The 19,239-nt window shown below is 44.5% G+C and overlaps 2 protein-coding genes across 2 annotated transcripts; both read left to right on the forward strand.

The window, feature by feature from the left end:
- Positions 1-3,410: 3,410 nt before the first annotated feature.
- Positions 3,411-5,744, forward strand: DEU56DRAFT_757678 (uncharacterized protein; the record flags this gene model as incomplete). The annotated part of the gene is made up of 12 exons (XM_041350154.1): positions 3,411-3,431; positions 3,506-3,685; positions 3,756-3,952; positions 4,026-4,227; positions 4,282-4,431; positions 4,581-4,598; positions 4,652-4,749; positions 4,791-4,830; positions 4,890-5,087; positions 5,140-5,220; positions 5,326-5,466; positions 5,523-5,744. The coding sequence occupies 12 exons, from the start codon at positions 3,411-3,413 to the stop codon at positions 5,742-5,744; spliced, it is 1,548 nt and encodes a 515-aa protein (XP_041206519.1).
- A 1,730-nt stretch (positions 5,745-7,474) lies between these two features.
- On the forward strand, positions 7,475-9,305 carry DEU56DRAFT_914593 (uncharacterized protein; the record flags this gene model as incomplete). The annotated part of the gene is made up of 5 exons (XM_041357639.1): positions 7,475-7,630; positions 7,685-8,053; positions 8,110-8,352; positions 8,411-8,539; positions 8,595-9,305. 5 exons carry the CDS (start codon positions 7,475-7,477, stop codon positions 9,303-9,305), a joined length of 1,608 nt encoding a protein of 535 aa, XP_041206520.1.
- Between the last annotated feature and the right edge of the window lie 9,934 nt (positions 9,306-19,239).

Here is a 19,239-nt window from a genome sequence, read left to right on the forward strand (position 1 = left end):
TGGTAGGGACGAAGAGAACCGTCTTTCTTTCCTACGAAGAAGAATCCGCTGGCTTGGGGGGATTTCAATGGTTGAATAAAATCCTTTGAAAGATGTTCATCTAAGAAGGCCTTCACGGCATCAGTTTCTTTCTGGGATAGGGTTAGGTTTTTGCTGACTTAGGGACATAACCGGGTTTTGTTTCGATCTTATGATCCATTCCTGGTCTGGAAGGAGGCAGTTTGTTCAGTCCGTCTTTAGCAAAGATATTGGCGAAGTCGTGGAGATAAGATGGGACGAGCTCTTCAAAAGTCCTTTTCTTCTTTTCTTGTGCATCTTTCAGAGCGAATTCTTGAGCCTTGTTACTGGTTTTCAAGTACTCTTCGTTGGTAGCTTTTCTTGAGAATATCCATTGGTTCCTTAAAGGTTTTATCGAAACTGCTCCTTTGAGTTCAATCGTGGATGTTCCATCTTGGGTGAGAGGAGTGTTGAGGGAGAGGTTTTCAATGATTCTGACAGTCGACCCATCAGGAGAATATTCAATGAGTATTTCATTGTCATTGATTGGGTAAGTGGAGACGTCATCCACTTTTTGGGCGAATAAGGTTTTGGTAGGAACATCGTCCCATACGTCATCTTTGGTGTCGTATTGGGGAAGAGGGACAGGAATCTTCCACATCTCTTGGTATTCTCGTTCTAGCTTCTGGGAGTGTGGAGTAGCCGGGAGTTTGAGGGTGTATTTTACCCAATCAATGTCGGGATTCATGGCTGATAACCAGGGTTTACCAAGAAGAATCATATCTCTTTCTCCCATGGTCATTACGTTGAATTTCCCAATCATGAGGTGTTTGTCGATCTTTATGGCTAGATGACAATAGTGGGTGCATTGCTTCTTTGAGAGTTGTCCATCGGCATTTCGGATAGAGAAGGGTTTGTTGAACTTGTGGATCTTGATTCCATGTTTCCAGACAAACATCCAGTTGATGAATGTTGCCCCTGCGCCACAGTCTACTATGGCGGTTGTGTGCAATGCTTTATCGGGATGTACGGAGGAGAAGATGGTCGCCGGGACCCTAAATTCTTTAGTCTTTCTTACATTCTTGGCTATACGTACATCGATATACGGAGTATCTGACATTGCTGCAGGCTCCGAGGTTAAAAATCCAAGTTCCATCTTCTGACAGATTCATCATCTTCTTCCTCGATCTTGCTGGAAGATTCTTCATCATCAGACACTTCGTGTCTTACCGGTTGCTTTCCTTTTCCTTTCTTTCGGTCATCTCCAGTTTCCTTGGGGTGGAATGTACAATCATTCACACGATGTCCTATTTTCCCACATTTGAAGCATTTTCCTTGCCTCATGTATTCGCACTTCTCATCTTCGATGAGGCGATCTACGTCCATCGCATTCTCATCTCTTGGAGTGCCTGAGAATCGGGTTGGTTTACGGTTCTTGTTCCTCTTCTTGTTATGCTGGTTTGAATGATGGGGGTTGTGTGAACGGAGGAGTTGATAAGCATTTTCGATGTTGACGACTTTCTTGAAGAGTCATTCTGCATCTTCAGGGATTTCTCCAGAGTCACAAAGCTTCTGGAGGACTCCATAGTTCAGACCGTTAAAGAAATAATCATTTACGGCAGCGAAATTGTTGATTCCAGCTTTCTGGGCAAGCTGTTTGAATGTGGCAATGTATTCGCCTAGATCATCCTTCTGTTTGAGGTTGCGGAGTTTGTGGAGGGCCGTTCCTATGGAGTCTATTGGGGAAAAACTCTCTTTCATCTTGGTGATGAAGTCACCCCAAGTTCCATAGCCATTCTTTGCTCCGGTTGTGGAGCTCGGGTTTACTTCCCTAGTGAAGGTAGTGAAATCTTCCATCCAAAGAGCTGCTGCTCCTTCTTTCATGAATGAAAGGGCGAAAATGATTTTTCGCTTATCGGTGTCGTAGGTTTCATTGTTGATTTCGATATATGCATCGACTAGGCATAGCCACTGGGAAAATTTCTCTCTGTCTCCGGAAAAGTCCGGTGGGTATCCGATCTTTCGTTCAATGGGTTTGTCTCCTCTTCCTGCCATAGTGGGTTCTTGGGGTTCGGGGTCTTCTGGGTCTTCGGGTTCTTCGTTGTAGTCTTCTTCTTCCTCGTCGTCAAGATCAAGCAGTGGAGCATCAGGGATTTCTTCATCTTTATCAACAGGTGGGTTCTGGAAGTATTCTTGTTGCGATTGTTGTGAGTTCTGGGATGGTCCTTCTTCAAGCGAACTATATCCTATTGGCGATGCAATGACCACTCTGGTTATAGCGGAGGGTCCTGCTAATAGGGCTGAGAATGGGTTCTGAGGAGTCTGAGGGGATGTTCTTGGTTGTATCCTGGGATACGGTTTTGCTCCTAGTTTTCCTGCGGCGGTGTGTCTTGCCTTAGCCGAGGCCAGCTTCTGAGAAGATGTCTTGTCTTTCTTTTCTGGGTTCGAGGTTTCAGAGTGGGTAGGTCCCTCGGTGATAAGAGGGGTTCTGGGTAACTTGAATCTTTTGTTACGACTTGGATAGTTCTTGCGTAACTAATCCAATAAAGGAGTTCTTTGTGTTACGACGTTCAGTTCAGACACTTGAGGGGCTCTCCCTCTAAGTGAAGTTCGAGTATAGGCTAGTCTCTATAAGAGCTAGATCGGAATCAAATATCTTCCTCAGAAGATAATCAAGTATCAGAGAGAACCAAGTAGATTCAAGTTAAAGAAATACAAGTACAACTATCGCAGTATTTATAGGGAACAAAAGAGGCACGGACCAAGCTGACTTTGGAAGTAAAAGGAGTCAGGAAGAACATCAAAGAACTATCTGGAATGTTCATGCAGTGCATGTTGATAAGCAGTCAGAGATAACAGGAATAGACAGAAGTATCTGGAATGTTCATGCAGCGCATGTTGATAAGCAGTCAAAGATAACAAGAATAGTTCAGGGAAGCGTGATGATGGGAAAATGAGTGGGGCCACTGTAACAGTCGCTACTGGCTGTTGGCGTAGCTGTTGGTGTATCTGTATTGTGGCCCGTGGTTGCGGCCTGGCTCGAGCCGGCATAGAAGCCTGTCCAGCTGCTTGCGGTCACTGGGATGACACCCCGCAGCTTCTCAAAATGCAGCCATCCTTTGTTTTTGAAGGCCTTCGCATCGGGGTTTTTCTGTGTGAATAGTTAGTGTGGTAAAGCAGGAGAGACGAACAATACATACTGAAATGTAGTCCATTCACATAGTCTTGCCTTTGTCATCAATATTGGCCCCTTTTTCGAAGTTGTACGATACACCCGAAGCGTTGCTCAGTTTGTCGACCACCTTAAACACTTTTCTTAACTAAAAATATGTCAGTTTCAGTACCGGCACTCAGAGATGAGGACGCTCAGCGGCTTTATAAGCACAATGGGACCCGCTTTGAGCGCTTCTTCCATGAGCCATGGATGGGAGACCGTTGGTGGAATCTCCAAGTCTGCCCAATTTTTTTGTATACTACGTGACTAACTAATAAATTTCAATTCATTTAGTCATCATTACCTGAGAATGGAGCGCCGTTTGTGTTCATACTATATGCCGACAAAACTCATCTCTCATCGGCTGGTACTGTCAAAGTGTACCCGGTAATCGCCCGCTGCGGGAATCTACCAGTCGACATCAGAAATGTTGATGGTACCGGAGGAGGGCGCATGGTAGGATGGTTACCGATTGTAAGTCCTCCCAACATCGTATGACTCACGCTCAACTGCAAGAATTGATGGTCTTTGCCCCTTGTTACAGGTTCCCGAGGACTCAGATGAAGATGGCAAACTTTCCTATACGAATCTGAAGCGTGTCGTATGGCACGAATCCTTTTCAATTTTATTTATAACTATCATACTCTTATCTGCAACTGGCTTCGCACACGAGTGCTACGACGGAATCCAACGCTGGCTATTTCCCTTAATTCTGATCCTATCAGCCGATTACGAGGAGCAGTGAGTGTCCTTGTTTTTTTTATCATTGACACATCATTTCTAATACAAATTATTTATATTATTATAATATCAGGTGCGTGATGGCGCTGATACGGGGCCTCAAATCTGGCTGTCCTTGCCCCGTTTGCCTCGTCCCAAGAGAAGCGCTCACCGATCATTCAACGACTTACCCTAAGTGCACCGTTGAAGATGCACAAAATCGGGTTGCGTTATGGTCCAGAGACCATGTTGAGGGCGAGGCAGAACTGAAAAAACAGAGCTTAAGGCCTATCAAGGTGCGTGATGGATGTGTCTTTAATTTCTCACTTACATGATCTCACAACCATCAGAATGCATTTTGGAAGGTCAAGCTGTTGAACCCGCACGATGCGCTCTCACAAGATCCGCTACATGTTTACCATAAGGGAAAGTTCGGTGATCACTTATTCAATGAGTGCAAGAAACACCTCAAGGCCTTGGGACGTGTTGCCGAGAAGACGGTTGATCAACAGTAAGTCCCTTCCCAGTCGTTAGTCTATTATCAGTGTCTCATAGGTCATTAATTTTAAGGTTTGATTCATTTCCGTGATGGCGAAACCTCAATCACTTTGACCGCGTCACCAACATCTACTTTACCGACGGCAACAAGTTCCAGGATATTTCTAAGGTACGTTCTCGTGCGCTATATTTAAAACTACTCATTTCTCATGGTTTTGATAGCAAATCATATACGCGGCACAGAACGTGCTCACACGGGCGGAAGATGAAGCTGGCTATGCACTTTTAAAGTGCATAGTGAGCTATCTTCACATTGACATGTACGTATCGCTTGATGTTCATACTGAAAGTACTCTTGCAGCTGGAGAGGCGGAGATACTCCTGTTTCAGGAACTGTAGATGTAAGTCCTGTTGGGATCGTTTGTGCCCGTCACCGTGACTCAATACTACTATCACACAGGAATATATCGAGGCCCTTGGCGACGATGCAACCAAGAATTGGAATTTTCCCAAGGCTCACGCCTCAAAGCATGTATTTACTGACATAAGGGAGAAAGGAGCAGCTCGGAACTTCAGCACCAGACTGAATGAGAAGCAACATGGACCGATTAAATGTGCATACAAATTGCAAACAAACGGGAAGGATATCGCGAATCAGGTACTACTTTTTTAGATCGTGTTTTCTGACTCATTGTTCATCCTTTGCGTAGATACTTCGATTAGATCATATGACATTTGTCTCCGGGCTCATCCGGAGTCGCATCGACTACCTTGATGAAGAGCAACGTAAGGTCATGCTCTCAGAGTGAGAACTTGAGGAAGAAGACCTAGATGATCAGCCTTTTGGCGGACATATTTACCTTGGTGCCCCACAACGCACACTAACCCTTTTGCAGCTCGATGAAGAAAACACCTCCAACCCTGCCTTTGTGCAATTCCGCAAGAAACTTTCATTGTTCCTCAACAACTTTCTACCTGCGCACAATATATCACTTCCTGACGGAAAAACATGGCTAAGACTTACAGCGCAAGATACAGTCAGTAATAGTTGTTTCACTGATGACTTCCTCTTCTTATTAATAAACAATCACAGGTCCAGGAGCATCGGTTCCTCAAGGTCAACTATGAGTCTGTCGTGGATTGGAAGCTCGCCACAGACTATTTGCGGTGTAACCCGAGCTTTCATGGCCATGAGCGACACGACTGCGCCCTGATTTGCACCAACGACAAGGACGGCAATGACAAGAATATTTTCGTTCGCATTTTGTTTATGTTTAAGCACACAGTTGGCAGCAAGGTTTTAGACCTTGCTTGAGTTCTTCCTATGGATGCGTGAATGGGTCCACAACGTACTATTGATCGACATTTGTGACTGACTTGCCTTCGTGCGCGACCCCTGGCTTCATCAGAATTCATCACGCTTCATTCTATCATTTGTGGTGTATTAATTGTTCCGGACTTTGCTATTCCTGGAGACCATTTCCTTGTTGATTATGTAGACACTGACATATTTCTTCGTTCTCAGAGACAACTCTTTTAACCCATCCCTCACTAAACTGAACCTACCATAGATATTACTGTACTTTCCATATCGCAGACACACAACCCTGGCAGGCTCCTTAGACCCCCATTGTACAATACTTCTCTCTTGGACCTCTGCCTTCCCGCAATCCGCCAGTTGGATTTTTTTTCAAGTGCACCCTTGTCTACCTCCCCGTAATTCTGCCAGTCGAAACATTTTTCACATGCGCGCTTGTCTACCTCCCTGCAATTCCTTGATGTCGCCCAACCACAACATCGCAAATGGAGCCAACCTTGCCAAGGCTCGACGACCCTACCACTTCAACACTTACTCCCAAACATGTTTACAACGTGTCCCAAGATCCCTACGTCCAAGCCCACTGCTTTCTCAACTGTTATGGCAGCATGGACACTATATTTTGGGCTTTAGGGAGAGGGAAGATTATGACTGACCAGATCATCGATGTTCGTCACTTATTTCTCTTGCTGTGTCCCAGCGCTTCATGGAGCCTAACTGATTATATGTGCTCCCTTTGTCCAGATCCAGTAGTGGCGCATATGTATCCAGATATCTTGTCCGAGTCGCCATACACCATTATGTTAGGTCTGCAAACCATTTCATAAAGACCGGATGCCGATTTCGCTCATCATTTGCCACTTACTGTTGACAAATTATAGGGAATTGCAAGCGTTCATTGAAGGAAAACAGACCAAGCAGACTGCTCAGGTCCTGACTGCTATCAACATTTTACAACCTAGGGCCCTTTTTGCTGGTATACAGACCAAGCAGACTGCTCAGGTCCTGACTGCTATCAACATTTTATAATCTAGGGCCTTTTTGCTTATATACAGACCTTGGGCGGAGGCTTAGAACTGTGGTGCGGTTACTTCCAGCAAGCTCAACATTTCTGGGACAAGGTATGTTTTGTGCGCTGAACCTCTATGCAGTTCCAGCAATTCACGTGTTTTTAAAGGCAGTATTGTCATTACTGAAATAACTCGGACGTACAGGACCCGCTTGTCTATGAGCCAGAACACTCATTCACCTTCGCAACAAGACCCGACTCCTCACCATGTTTGGGTGTTTCAGAGAATTATTAATAATAGGTTTGTCATGATAATAATGACATTGACGAGTCACTGACATGTGTACTCATCATGCGTTTCTTATGACGCTGCCCTATCTTGGCAGGGTACAATTGTGCACTGGAAATTACCACATTGACACCACACGTGGGTCATTACGCGTTACAAGTTGTACTTGGACATTTCTGGACACAACAGGTGTGCAATTTACTTTTGAGTCACTGATTTGTGTGTAATCGCTACTCGTGCTACAGGTTTAGCATGTAATTGTGCGTGGTGTTGCCCTCGAGTCCCCAAAACGTTCTGAATTGCAATGCCTATCAGCGTAAGACCCAGTCTAAGACTGCGAGTTTTGTATATAAACTCGCAGTGATACTAATACAGATTCCTCCAGCTCCACTCAATTTCGAGTTACCAGTCCTCTCGCCTTTGCGCATCATGCCACAGCAACAAGATCTACTAGAGTCCAATGCTGGATTTGACTCCGAGTCTGACTCCGGGTCTGACTCAGATGACCCAGACGAAGAACTTGTACGTGTCCGCACCGCAATCGCACCCGCACCCGTAGATGCAACACCTCAGGAGCTCCGTCAGGTATGCTATTACATTCCTATTGAGTGTTTTAATCAGTCAGTTCACAATTACTAGGCTCTTGAGGTCACTCAGAAATTACTACTCAACCTGCATGGTAGATACCAGGAGACTATGAAGAGGAACACGCTCCTCGAGGCGGCAACATCCAAAGGTCGCAAGCGACGCAATCTCACCCCAAACGATCTTGCGATGGCAGCCAAGGAAGATACCATCCGGGTTCTTGGGAGGAAATACTCTATCACTCACTGCCTATGGATTAACCTCGAGATTTTCCCGCTGCGTACTTGTCCGGACATTGATCTTAACAGCAAGGAGCGCTGGATAAGCGGGGTTTTGATGGAGGACGGTGTGAAGGCCAAACTCTTCCAGTTCATTCCCGCAGAAGAGCGTGAATTGATGAATTATCAAAGCTTCGGCTCACAGGTATGTCACGCCTGTCCTGTCAATGTATTCTCGTATTCTGATCCAAATGTCCTTAGTTCGGGAGGGGCGTCAGTAACGCTCGTTCTGAAATGGCTTCCGATGTCAAGGCATGTGCTGGTGCCATCTTCGGTCTGAACACCAATATATTCATACGGGGCTATAAACGACACGAAGACTCCGAATGTCGTGCGCTTTTATTGAGTCCCCATGGTGACTATACAAAGTTCGCACTGGTACTGTTTCCTACACCCAAAAAGCCAGTACCAAATGAGATGCTCAAATCAGCGAAGTTGGTGCAAGTACGTTCCTCTTTTTTGTTGTCGTGCATGCTAATAAACCCTGTATGATGTATAACAGGTGTTGAAAGTGTCACTCTTCGGGAAATCATCATTGGCTGCCACAGGTGCGGCATCTTCTAGGATGAAGGCCAAAATCTGGAAATTACGGGCCACAACACCAGGTATGATTGCTGCTGCTGCTGTCGTTGTAAGTCAATTTTGAGCTATCGTTATGGCTACGACTCATTATTCTCAATAATCAGGCAATCTTCCTACTTTCGGGCGATGCAGAACTGACTGAGATTGGGGAGACCACTAAGATACCATACCGCGAATACCATAACTTCTTCCGTCAATGCCTACTGACTGGAGGCCCCTGGGCGCGCCAGGTGTTCTTATTCTTCAATGATGCTCTCTTCTCGACTTCATCCTCTGTCCCTCCTTCTACCCATGATGATGGACCGGGCCACATGTACGAAGAAGAGTTTGAGCATGCCATGGAACAGGAGCTTGAAGGACCGGTCTTCAACCCAGATCATTTGGATCCGTCGTTGCGCAATTCACCACTTTCCGACTCCGAAGATGAGGCTCGTCCTCCTGCACCTCCAAATCATCCTCCTGCACCTCCGCATCATCCTCCCGCACCTCTGAACCATCCTCCCACACCTCTGACTGTCAATGCAACGGCGGCTCCCACTATTGTAGCTCGACCTGTTCCAGCTCCTTCAGAGTCTATATCTTCTGCGATGGGGGACCTTGACCTGGGGCATCAAGATGCCCGTGTTGGAGCTGAACATTTAGGTCCTGTGGAAGCTGATACTGCACGCCCCAAACCAAAACCAAAGCCCCGACGCAAAGCCAAGACAGCTGATAATCTTGTCGTGGGTGAAGGCTTTCCTGTGGATTCTACTAGTTCAGCTGTTGGGAGCAATATTGCTCAGACTACACGGAGATCTGGCCGAAAGGCCATATAGCTTGTGCCCATCTGACAGACATTCCACCCACGATTTGTTTTCAATATGTGGTATTTCTTGATTAGCCTCCTTACTACCTTTTTTCAACATTTCTGTCACGCATCACACCAGCGGCTGGGCCTTAAAGATTCAAGGCTTGGTTGCCAATGCTGACCACTTTCTACCTACATTCTTCCAATACATATTAGTATTTCCGTCACACTCATCCACCAGCAGCCACCTTAAATAACTTGGTTAGTGCATATAGAATTGCATGTTTTGCCCCTCTCAATGGACTTGAATTCAAATCGCAAGTTGTTTCCTATTATGGAAAGATGATGCAAGGCCAAACAAAGGTTGAACTTCGTCTTCCCTTAGAGTTTCAACCTCTTTCAACAGACGATTCCATCTTACTATTATTATAGACAACATCTCTCCTCAACGTCGACGTCGACTGCAACTCAACCAGATGAAGTCCCGGGTAAGTCTTATTAACATTAGGCCGAGACTGTCACTAATAACTTCATTTTTATTGTTTTCAACAGTCATCGTTGTGTGAACCAACCGTCGTCACCATCAGCCAGAACTCATCATATCAACGTGTCAATGACATTAATGGGCATGCGATGAACATGGTACGTGTTCTGAATCCTTTTTCTTTTAATATCAATACTGAAAAACTTGTTAATCATAGCCCTCATTGTCGGCTCGTTGAAGCAGGCAGTTGCTTACCGTCAAACGGTTATCCATTTCCCCCTCGACAATATCTAACACTATCATTGTTACCACAACTTTCTCCTTGAGCATGCCACCAAGATGCCGCAGCAGCTGGCACCGATTCAGGTGTTTGTGGATGGCGGACTCTCATTTCTGGACCACTGTACAGTGCCACCATCCTACCGTTATAATGTGCGTATCTGCACATATTAGTTGAGCCCCCATTGACATTTTCTGGCCGCAGGAGCTATTATCGTCTGATCCGGCCCAGGGCGTCCTCTGAGCATTTGCCGTCCCATCGACTCATACCCGCAATAGTCTTATTAGTGATACGTATCGAGAAATTCAACTTTTGTAATTAGTAATTAGTATATTATTTTAATGACATCTCAATTCGACACATTGCCTTACAATGGATCCAATGAATTCTGCGCCCTTGAAATTGAGTCACATGGATTCCAATTGTCTTGCAATTGAGGGCCTATCTTTGCTGTCTCAAAATTTGACCCATGCATTGGAATGGTCTTGGGACGGTCTTGGAAGACCACCCTTGAGTCTTCCAAGCAACTTCCATGATTTTCGGGTTGTCTTGCAACCGGACCGCAATGCCGTCGGTAAATTGAGGCCCGGTCCGACCCGTTGAACACAGTCTTAACAGTGCCCGCTTCTCCACAACAATGCCATTCCCATTTGTCATGGTGACAGTGCTGACACCTGTTGCACGAGCCTTGCACTTCGATCCTTGATGAAATTGGGCTTGAGTGCCTCCAGCAGTGAAGTCATAGTACAGATATACTTCATTTTGGCAAGATCAGGCATGCATGAATTTAGTTATGTCGCAAAGTCCCCATTAGCTTGCAATGTGTTTAGCCAGATGGCTCGCTGAAAGGGATGGTCCATCTCCTGGTGCTGGGCTATGTCGACATCAATGAGAGACCATACCCAATCATGATAGGCAAGCATCTTCGTGCAGGGCGATGTTGTCGCACATCCCACAAGGGGTTTCAGATGGTTCACTTGCTGCATAGAAAGGTTGACGTGAAGTCCAATTGATGTCCAAAATGGATGTGAAGGTGTCAACTGCACCATAACATTAGGGTAGTAGATGTAGGTGTGTGACAACACAGGCTTTCAGTAATTCTGAGCAGGTCTAACCTACTCACATGTTCTCTTGAGGCATGTATTTTCCATCAAGCAGAATGTTTGCAAGTGATATCTTGAGGGGATGCCCATCTAAGATTGTATTGTTGTTGCTTTCTCGAAATGGTGGTGGATAGCATTGGCAAGATGGACAAAAATCCTGTCATGTTCATTATCCATCTTGCTCTTGATGTCTTGATGTCATGGGCTGCAATTGTGTTTAGGATCCTGACAGATGTCCTCCCTGAAGGACCCCACTGAACATGTGCTGGACCTGGCATTCTTGATATATCTTGTTTGATAAAGGAGGCACCCTGCAATGCAGTGGAAACAATGTTTTCCGACAGTGAATGGAACTGGTGTAGAGTGATAGTGCTAGCCATGTTTTTACATGTTCTTAACCGTCTCTGCAGGACATCCCACAACTTTGCATTTTTTTGAAGTCCTTGATGCAAAAGTTGAATGGGTGTTGAAAGATGAGGTTGAGGTAGTGCTTGTATGACTATGGCTTCAAACATTGTTTGCCAGATGTTAGCTATTGACTCCAAACACCATGGGCGTGGAGTGAAAGAATTGTCACTGACATTGTTGGATGCTTGCCTACGAGTTATGGGATAACAGATGAAGTGCTGAAAAATCACATAGGGCAATTGCCATAGTGTGAATTGTCCACCCATCTTTTAAAACACCCATCTCAAAACCATCCAAGATCTGTCATAGCAAACACCTCACTTGACTCTCTTGCCATCATAAATCACCATGTGGAGGACAGCCCTATATCTCCTTGGTGTACCAAGCGCAATAGGTGTGATATACATGATAATACAGGATTGTGCATTGTATGTTGTGATCCCACATCTTTTCAGATTGGTTGACATTGTATTTAGGATACAGATGAATATATCCATAACCTTCACTGAGACAAAGCCCAGGAGAAATGATGAATTGGTGGAGCAGATCAGAATGGGAACATGAACAGACTAGGTTTGCACAGGAGCTGGAGATCTAATGGCACGCTGACCATGTTCAAGACCTGGAAGCCGACATGCAGTACCAAGACATTAACCTGAACATAAACCACCACAATATTGATCTTAAGGCGAAGATGGAAAGCTAGGAGAAGTACATCAAGGAGTACAATTTAATACATGGTGTCTCAAAAGGATGCGGCAAATGTGTGTTGCATACAAGCAATGAGACATGCTATTAAAATTCTAGAGAGTGAAAAATTGACACCTACCTTCAGCAATTAAATCACAATTATGTACCACATTGATTTTCATTGGAATAATACTCAACACAGACACTCATGCTAGCTACATTTGTCACATATAATTACTACTTGTGGAGTACTGCTGACAAAAATGCTTCTTAGTCCCCATCACACTTCACATAATGAGTTTTAATGTTTGTCTCTTTGGGCTTTTGTCGTGCATGAACCCATGAAAGGATGTAGCTGATCGGCCTAGCAATTGCACTTTACCAATTTGGACACCATGAAAGAAATGCTGCAAGCAGTTGGAAGGTAGCACTTCAGTTTGGAGTTGGCTTTGGTACTGCAATTCTGCTTACTAGCTGAGTCATGAAGGCTAGGCTAGAATTATAGGTAGACTGAAGAGTTAATGCTCAACAGCACTCCTCTTCAGCCAGAGCTTGACTAATGTTTCATAAATGGTGATCAACAATAGCCTGACATCAGATTGACTCTTGACTGACTCATTCTTCTGAGACTGACATAAGGCTAGCTGCATGACTTGCTGTCACATTTGCAGCTGGGATGACAGGAGGCTGCTGCTGCCATATGTCAATGAGATTTGGTAGATCCATATCAGAAAAACGATAGGGTCTTGGATGGACAAGCTGGTCCTGCAGCGAGTGCCCAGAAGGCTGTAGAAGATCATTAGGGTATACTGTGATAGTGTCATATACCGTACACTGAGCCCCTGAATCATATCCCATCTCTCCCAACAAATAATGTCTGGACCTCCGAAATGTAGCCAAGCTATATCTTAACCCTATCCCTGCCCCTCGGCAGGATAACTCCGCATCCCAGTCTCCACTAGACATACCCCTCAGCAGGATCTGCCCTGCTTCCCCTAACCTGTCGACACAAAGTCCGCATCCCTGCAGCTAGTCTGCGCTACCATGTCATACATCATCGACCCTTCTTGTCTAGATGTCCTCCACTCCCCCTCCTCCTCCTGTATACGTCGGACCTCCTATTCATCGGACGTCCTATACATCGGATCCTACCCATGTCGTCCGCTCGTCCACTTGTCCACTTGTCCACTTATCCGCTCCTCCTGCATACGTCGGACCTCCTAAATATCGGACCCACTTGGGTCCACTTAACCCCTAAAACATCGGATCCACTTCACAGTACGTCTCCGTCCCCATTTCCCATGATCCGCTTGACAGTTCATTTCTGGTCCTGCTCCTATTCTGTTACCCCATTTGTATAGTCCCCTTGTCCTAACCCCTATATGCCCGGATCTGCTTGACAGTTAATATCCGACTTTATCTTAATCATATCTCCTATGCCCGGATCCATTGGATACTTCATCTCCATCTCCGTTCTCAATTGTTCCTGTATTATTTTCCTTGCACCTGTCAGTTTAACCTTTCCATATGTTCCTCTCGTTGACCCAGATCTCCACTGACTCCGTCTCCGTCACACATGTCCATTGTATATAATTCCTTGTAAACTCGTAGTAGTTTCCTCAGTTCAAATATCACCTTAGATTATCCTCATTCTGTTTCCCTGGATTGGAATCTGTCTCTCGGGTCTGGGATCCATTTCCCTGTCCAAACTCTGAGTCCCTGGATTGATTCCTTGTACTATATCTCTGCCTCTACCTCTGTCAGTTTCTACAAACCCCCTTTACGTCGGCCGGACTAATCCTCTTATGTCAGCCGAACTAACCATATGATCGGCCGGACTAACCCTCCTTACGTCGGCCGGACTAACCCCCTGAATATCAGCCTGACTCTTCCTTGAAAAAGCCTACCAGACTTGTCCCCTCGAAGTCCACCAGGATTTATCATCCTCCCTCAGACTTTGTTTCTAGCCTTCGGAAATTAAGGGCACATACTCAGGTAAGGGGCGCAGCGCACGAGCTGAAGCCAAGCCCTTTGGATCCACCCCTTGAGCACAGTCTTAACAGATAGCAGCAGCTAGCCCATCATGATGATGGCCAGGCTGAAGCGGGTGATGGTATGACTGGTGGGGATTCCATGATAGTTGGTTGTTATTACTTGCAGCCTGATTTGAAGGACCTGCTAGTAATGTGGCTGGCTCCAGCACTTTGCAGGTACAGTAGTCTTTGTTGGGCTTTGCTTATGTTGGTCGAAAAATTGGGGTTCAACAATGTAAATTGCTGTTGTCTCGTTGTTTGGGTCTCATGCCGCACAGCCAAATAGCTGCATTAGTGTGCACAAAGACTTGGGATGTCCCCATTATATGACAAGCTCAATAGACTGTATCAGTTCCTGCTGCATCTGAGTGCACATGAGCCTCAGTTCCAGCTGTGCTCTATTTGATATATGCAGTTGTGATATGCCAATGAGGCATTTTATATAAGTCAGATCATTGAATGAAATTATATGGAAACTTACAGTGACAGCTTATTCAATAGCTCAAACTCTGGTAATGTATAGACCATTGAGATTCCACTCGAGCTCCAACTGGTGAGCGTGAATGGCTGAGGCGAGTAGAGAGAACCAGGGAATGTGATATCATCCATGATGAGAGATGGCACAGGGACACTGTGATGATAGACAGTCTCTGTAGGACAATAGGCGATGAGTTGGAGGAAGTGGCCGACAAATGTTGAAGTCTCCTAGTGAATGGCATTGAGGAAGTGAGTGTATTCCCTGGGAATGTGCCATGCCAGACATGGTGACAACACCCTCATAAACTTCCATCTTGTCATTGTCGTCACTGGCTAAAGTGATTCTTGAACCAGACATGAGAGTAGTGGCATGACCAGAATTGACTCGTATATCATCCATAATCCGGAAGCGCTCATCACCAAAGTCAAACTCGCTGCCCTCGTAGCCCAAATAGTCATGATACAAGATAATATCACCAGTTCTTGGCTGGAATGATTGAGATAAGTGCTGCGCGTTTTTGAGGTGATTGATTTTGTAGGGTTTGTAAGTGATCTCCTTGCTGCCTTTTTTTGCCTTTGCCATTTAGGATGAATGGTGCGTCTGCGGGCTTCTTGGCCTATAAAGGGGGTTCTTGTGCATCTGGCCAAAATTTTCCAGGCTGTGGAATCACAATTAACAACAGAGGTTGGACAAGAATGATCAACATATGTATGAAGACCCTGCAGAAAGGGAACACATCAGGTTACAACAGAACAAGCACAAACAATATTCATGTGAGAAGCAGAAGCTCCTGAAACAATAGGTGCTGGAACAGACCAATGGACAACCTTCTGCAAAGCACTGCCAGGTTGCAGCTCATACAGAATCTTCAGATTCTGTGCCATCCTGACATCTTCCAACTTCCAATGAGGCTCTATCTAATGGCACACCTGGTACCACTGGTCCCTCTGAGACAATTTAGTGACATGTCTATGACCACAGAATTCCCACCTCTGGCTGGTGATGTTGAGGTCATACATTAATTCAGCAATGTTTCAGTCACACTGAATCTCCCCCTCTTACTTGTGATGCGGAGATGATACAGAAGGTCCCTCCATCAATTCCTCTTTCTGTCCAACCTATTCTGCTGCCCCCTCAACCTCTTTGAGCAACTCCAAAGACCTTGCAACCAATATCCTTGGCATTCAAGTGTCTTCACATTTGGAGACAGTCAAATGGTCTAGTGGGTTCACCACTGTACTACCTGGTAATGCATCTGAAAGGATGGAGAAAATATATGTCAAGGTGATGCTGATACACAAACCCTGTGCGAAAGCAAATGCATTGTTGTTCAGAGCTGACCAACCTCGGGCAGCAAAACTTCATGTAGAGTACCTGGAAGATTATGGTTTCTCACAGTATATGCATGTCATTATAAATGGTGGGTCTTTTTCTGGGTACATTTATTCTCTGTCAATCTCATACTGTCCAAGAGATGTTGAAGAATACACTAAAAATTACATGTATCCACAAGTTGAGGGATCAATTGAGGAGTTCATCGTCGACCTTCCATATATAGGAGCAGGTATCCCAGAACACTTGTGGTCAGTACATATCTATCCTTTTACATCTTTATTCTAAACCTTCATTTCCTTAGATAATAACTCGATCATGGCATCGTTTATGAATAGAATAAAACTAACTACACTTGACCACTCTATTGCTTCGAAAGTCCATCCTAATAATTTCCTCCTCAATGGGTGGGCTTTGGTTAATAAGTGTTAACTCACCCCTACAAGTATACAACCACCTGGACAGTACCATGCAGTGTTTGCACTAACTGTTTCATTTGCCAAGGGAGCTCATTGTTTAAACCTCTAATTTATGCATGAGGTCGAGCTATTCCACCATATCAATGCAAAGAAAGAAAATTTCTTCACTAATCAAGTCCATGAATACTCCCTCGCAACACTTGAGTGAATGGTCCTTCATCTACCACATGCATCTTCCCATATCAGTAAGTCATACATTTATTTATCTATGCCACTGTATTAAAATTATCACAAGGGTTAATCACTAGGCCTCTCATCACTCTCTGCATGATGGTGATAGATTCTAAAAAATATGTAGCTGCTAGCACCAACAAGAAGAAATCCTGGACAATGAGTACCACCAAACCCACAGTCACAATTTCTAACATGATCATAAAACATTTCTGGAAAGACATGGCAACAGCAAGTTTAGTATATCGCTTTGGACCTATAAAATGCTCTGGCGTTCAGAGTCTAACACACCTGGGAGAGCTTATTGATAGAAAAGAGGTCGTGATTTGCTTACAACCATTTACAAACTTCTAGAATTTATGATTTGTGTAATACTACAGATATACATGGATGAGATAAACCAATGAATTGCACTCACTTCCCTGACCTCCAACTGACTTGCCTATGATAGTTCACTATGTTAAGATTGACTCCACTGACTTTGTGATAATACATTCAGACACTGGACTGACTTCTCTATAATAATCCATTTAGTCCAGTGACTGACCAGACTGACACAATGGACTGTGAGACACCTAAGCCTTATAACAACTTTTATTTTTCAAAGACAAGCCTGATAACGATGATTGCAGCGGTGGATCAATCATGGAGATTTCAGATACAATTTGGATGCAACTGAATGTACAATGATTTTCCCACTAAATACAGACTGACAGGACTGACAGGACTGACTTTTCTGACAATGTAATTGACTGACTTGAGGCCCTGAAAAACCACATGTATTATTGTCCTACAGACTTACACAGCAGGTAGCAGCCAGCTGCCACAACCATTATTTGCACCTTCTGAGGAGACTGGGTAGGACCATGTCCTACCTGCACCTACTGATGGTCACGCCTCAGGCACAGGCAAGAATGAAATATGTGCCGTCGTAGCGGGTGTCGTTTTCTCAGATGATCCTCGACTCATGAATGTGCTCCATCCGCTGCAGGTAGCATTACGAGTGTGTTGGGTTCACTAATCGTCATAGATATTTTGGCATTGTTGGGGTCCTTTATTAGTGAAATAGTGTAATTCACAGTAATCGTAGTGAGGGGTAAGTATAGGGTGCAGGTATAGCTTGGCTACCTTTCAGAGGACTGAAAATTATTTATCAGAAGAGATGGCATATCATTCAGTTTCATATTTGGTATATATGAGACCACCTGTCTGCTGGTCTCAACATTGTGATGTTAGGTGACTGTCAGTGCTACAACTGGTAGGCCTATTGAAGATGCATTTTGCAGTGACACACCAGGTGGTTTTTTGAGTGGTTAGGTACCACACTTTGCAGGTCCTCTTACACCTTTCCCTGAGGACTGCTGTGGAGCCATGTGAGAAGTCCAATTAACAGACAACTGAGCTAGTCTAATTCAGAGTTGTGTTATGGTTTGCAAACACATTATGATGTTATGGTCACTGATTTCAAGTTGAAGTGGGGAAAAAAATAACACCCGCTGCTTGTTTTGGTCAGTAGAAGTGGACAGACACACTCTTGCCATATGGTGGACAGTGTCCAAGTATTGGGCAGTTGAAGTAGACACTGTCAATAACAATCATACTCACTTTCAATAGAGTTATTGAAACTTGAGTGGACAAAGCTGCCAATCTTGAGAGCGGCCATGTGTCATTGATAACCACCTGTCAATGGGTCAAAAATGTGAAACTTGAGAGGTTTGTCTACCACAAGAACATCAATCATGGTAGGTACCAATGAACAAAATGTGTGTACCCATTGCTAAGTGAACGCAAGGATCACTGGCAGGATGAGAGGAGTCCACACAGGGCTTTGACTCTTAAATTGACTTAAACTTGGCTCAGGCTATATTACTAAACTACATGTAAGACTGTTCATGGTAGTGTTAGTTAAGTCTGTGAGCAAGACCTGAGGGCACTCATTTACTAGTAGTAAATTTAAGGGAAGCTTCATAACAGTGCATGCAGGGTATCAATCACTGAGGAACAACAGTGACAAAACTGACGGAAATGTCAAATTTCACAATAGCTGTTTAAATTCTGATCAATCTCAGTGAAAGACATAAAGTCTGGGAATTTCATTATATAATTGAGATACACACTTTTTTTTTGGAAATTATATCCCAGAGATGCAGAGATTTCATGTACATTGTACTGGTGTCTCTGAAAGTTTGATAATGTACTAAGTGATTGTCAAAATATTTGACAATGTCCAAACATTTCCTAGGAACAGACAATGACATCATGACTGAGCTGTGTGAGGTTTTAGACTACCTGTGATGATGACAAAATATATCACCATATACTTAAAGGTAAACAAGATGGAGAAAGAACACCTAGAAAGACTGCAGAGGATTCGTAAGCTGGATGCAGACAATGGCAGTCACATATCGCCCCCTGCAAAGAGGCAGCAGATCTCCTCTGCCAGTGCAAATGAAATACTAGCAGCCTCATCATTTAGTATGATCTCTTCAAACACGATTTCTAGA

Source organism: Suillus clintonianus, assembly GCF_016758775.1.
Source record: "Suillus clintonianus strain FC179 chromosome Unknown DEU56scaffold_56, whole genome shotgun sequence".
NCBI classification, from domain to species: domain Eukaryota; kingdom Fungi; phylum Basidiomycota; class Agaricomycetes; order Boletales; family Suillaceae; genus Suillus; species Suillus clintonianus.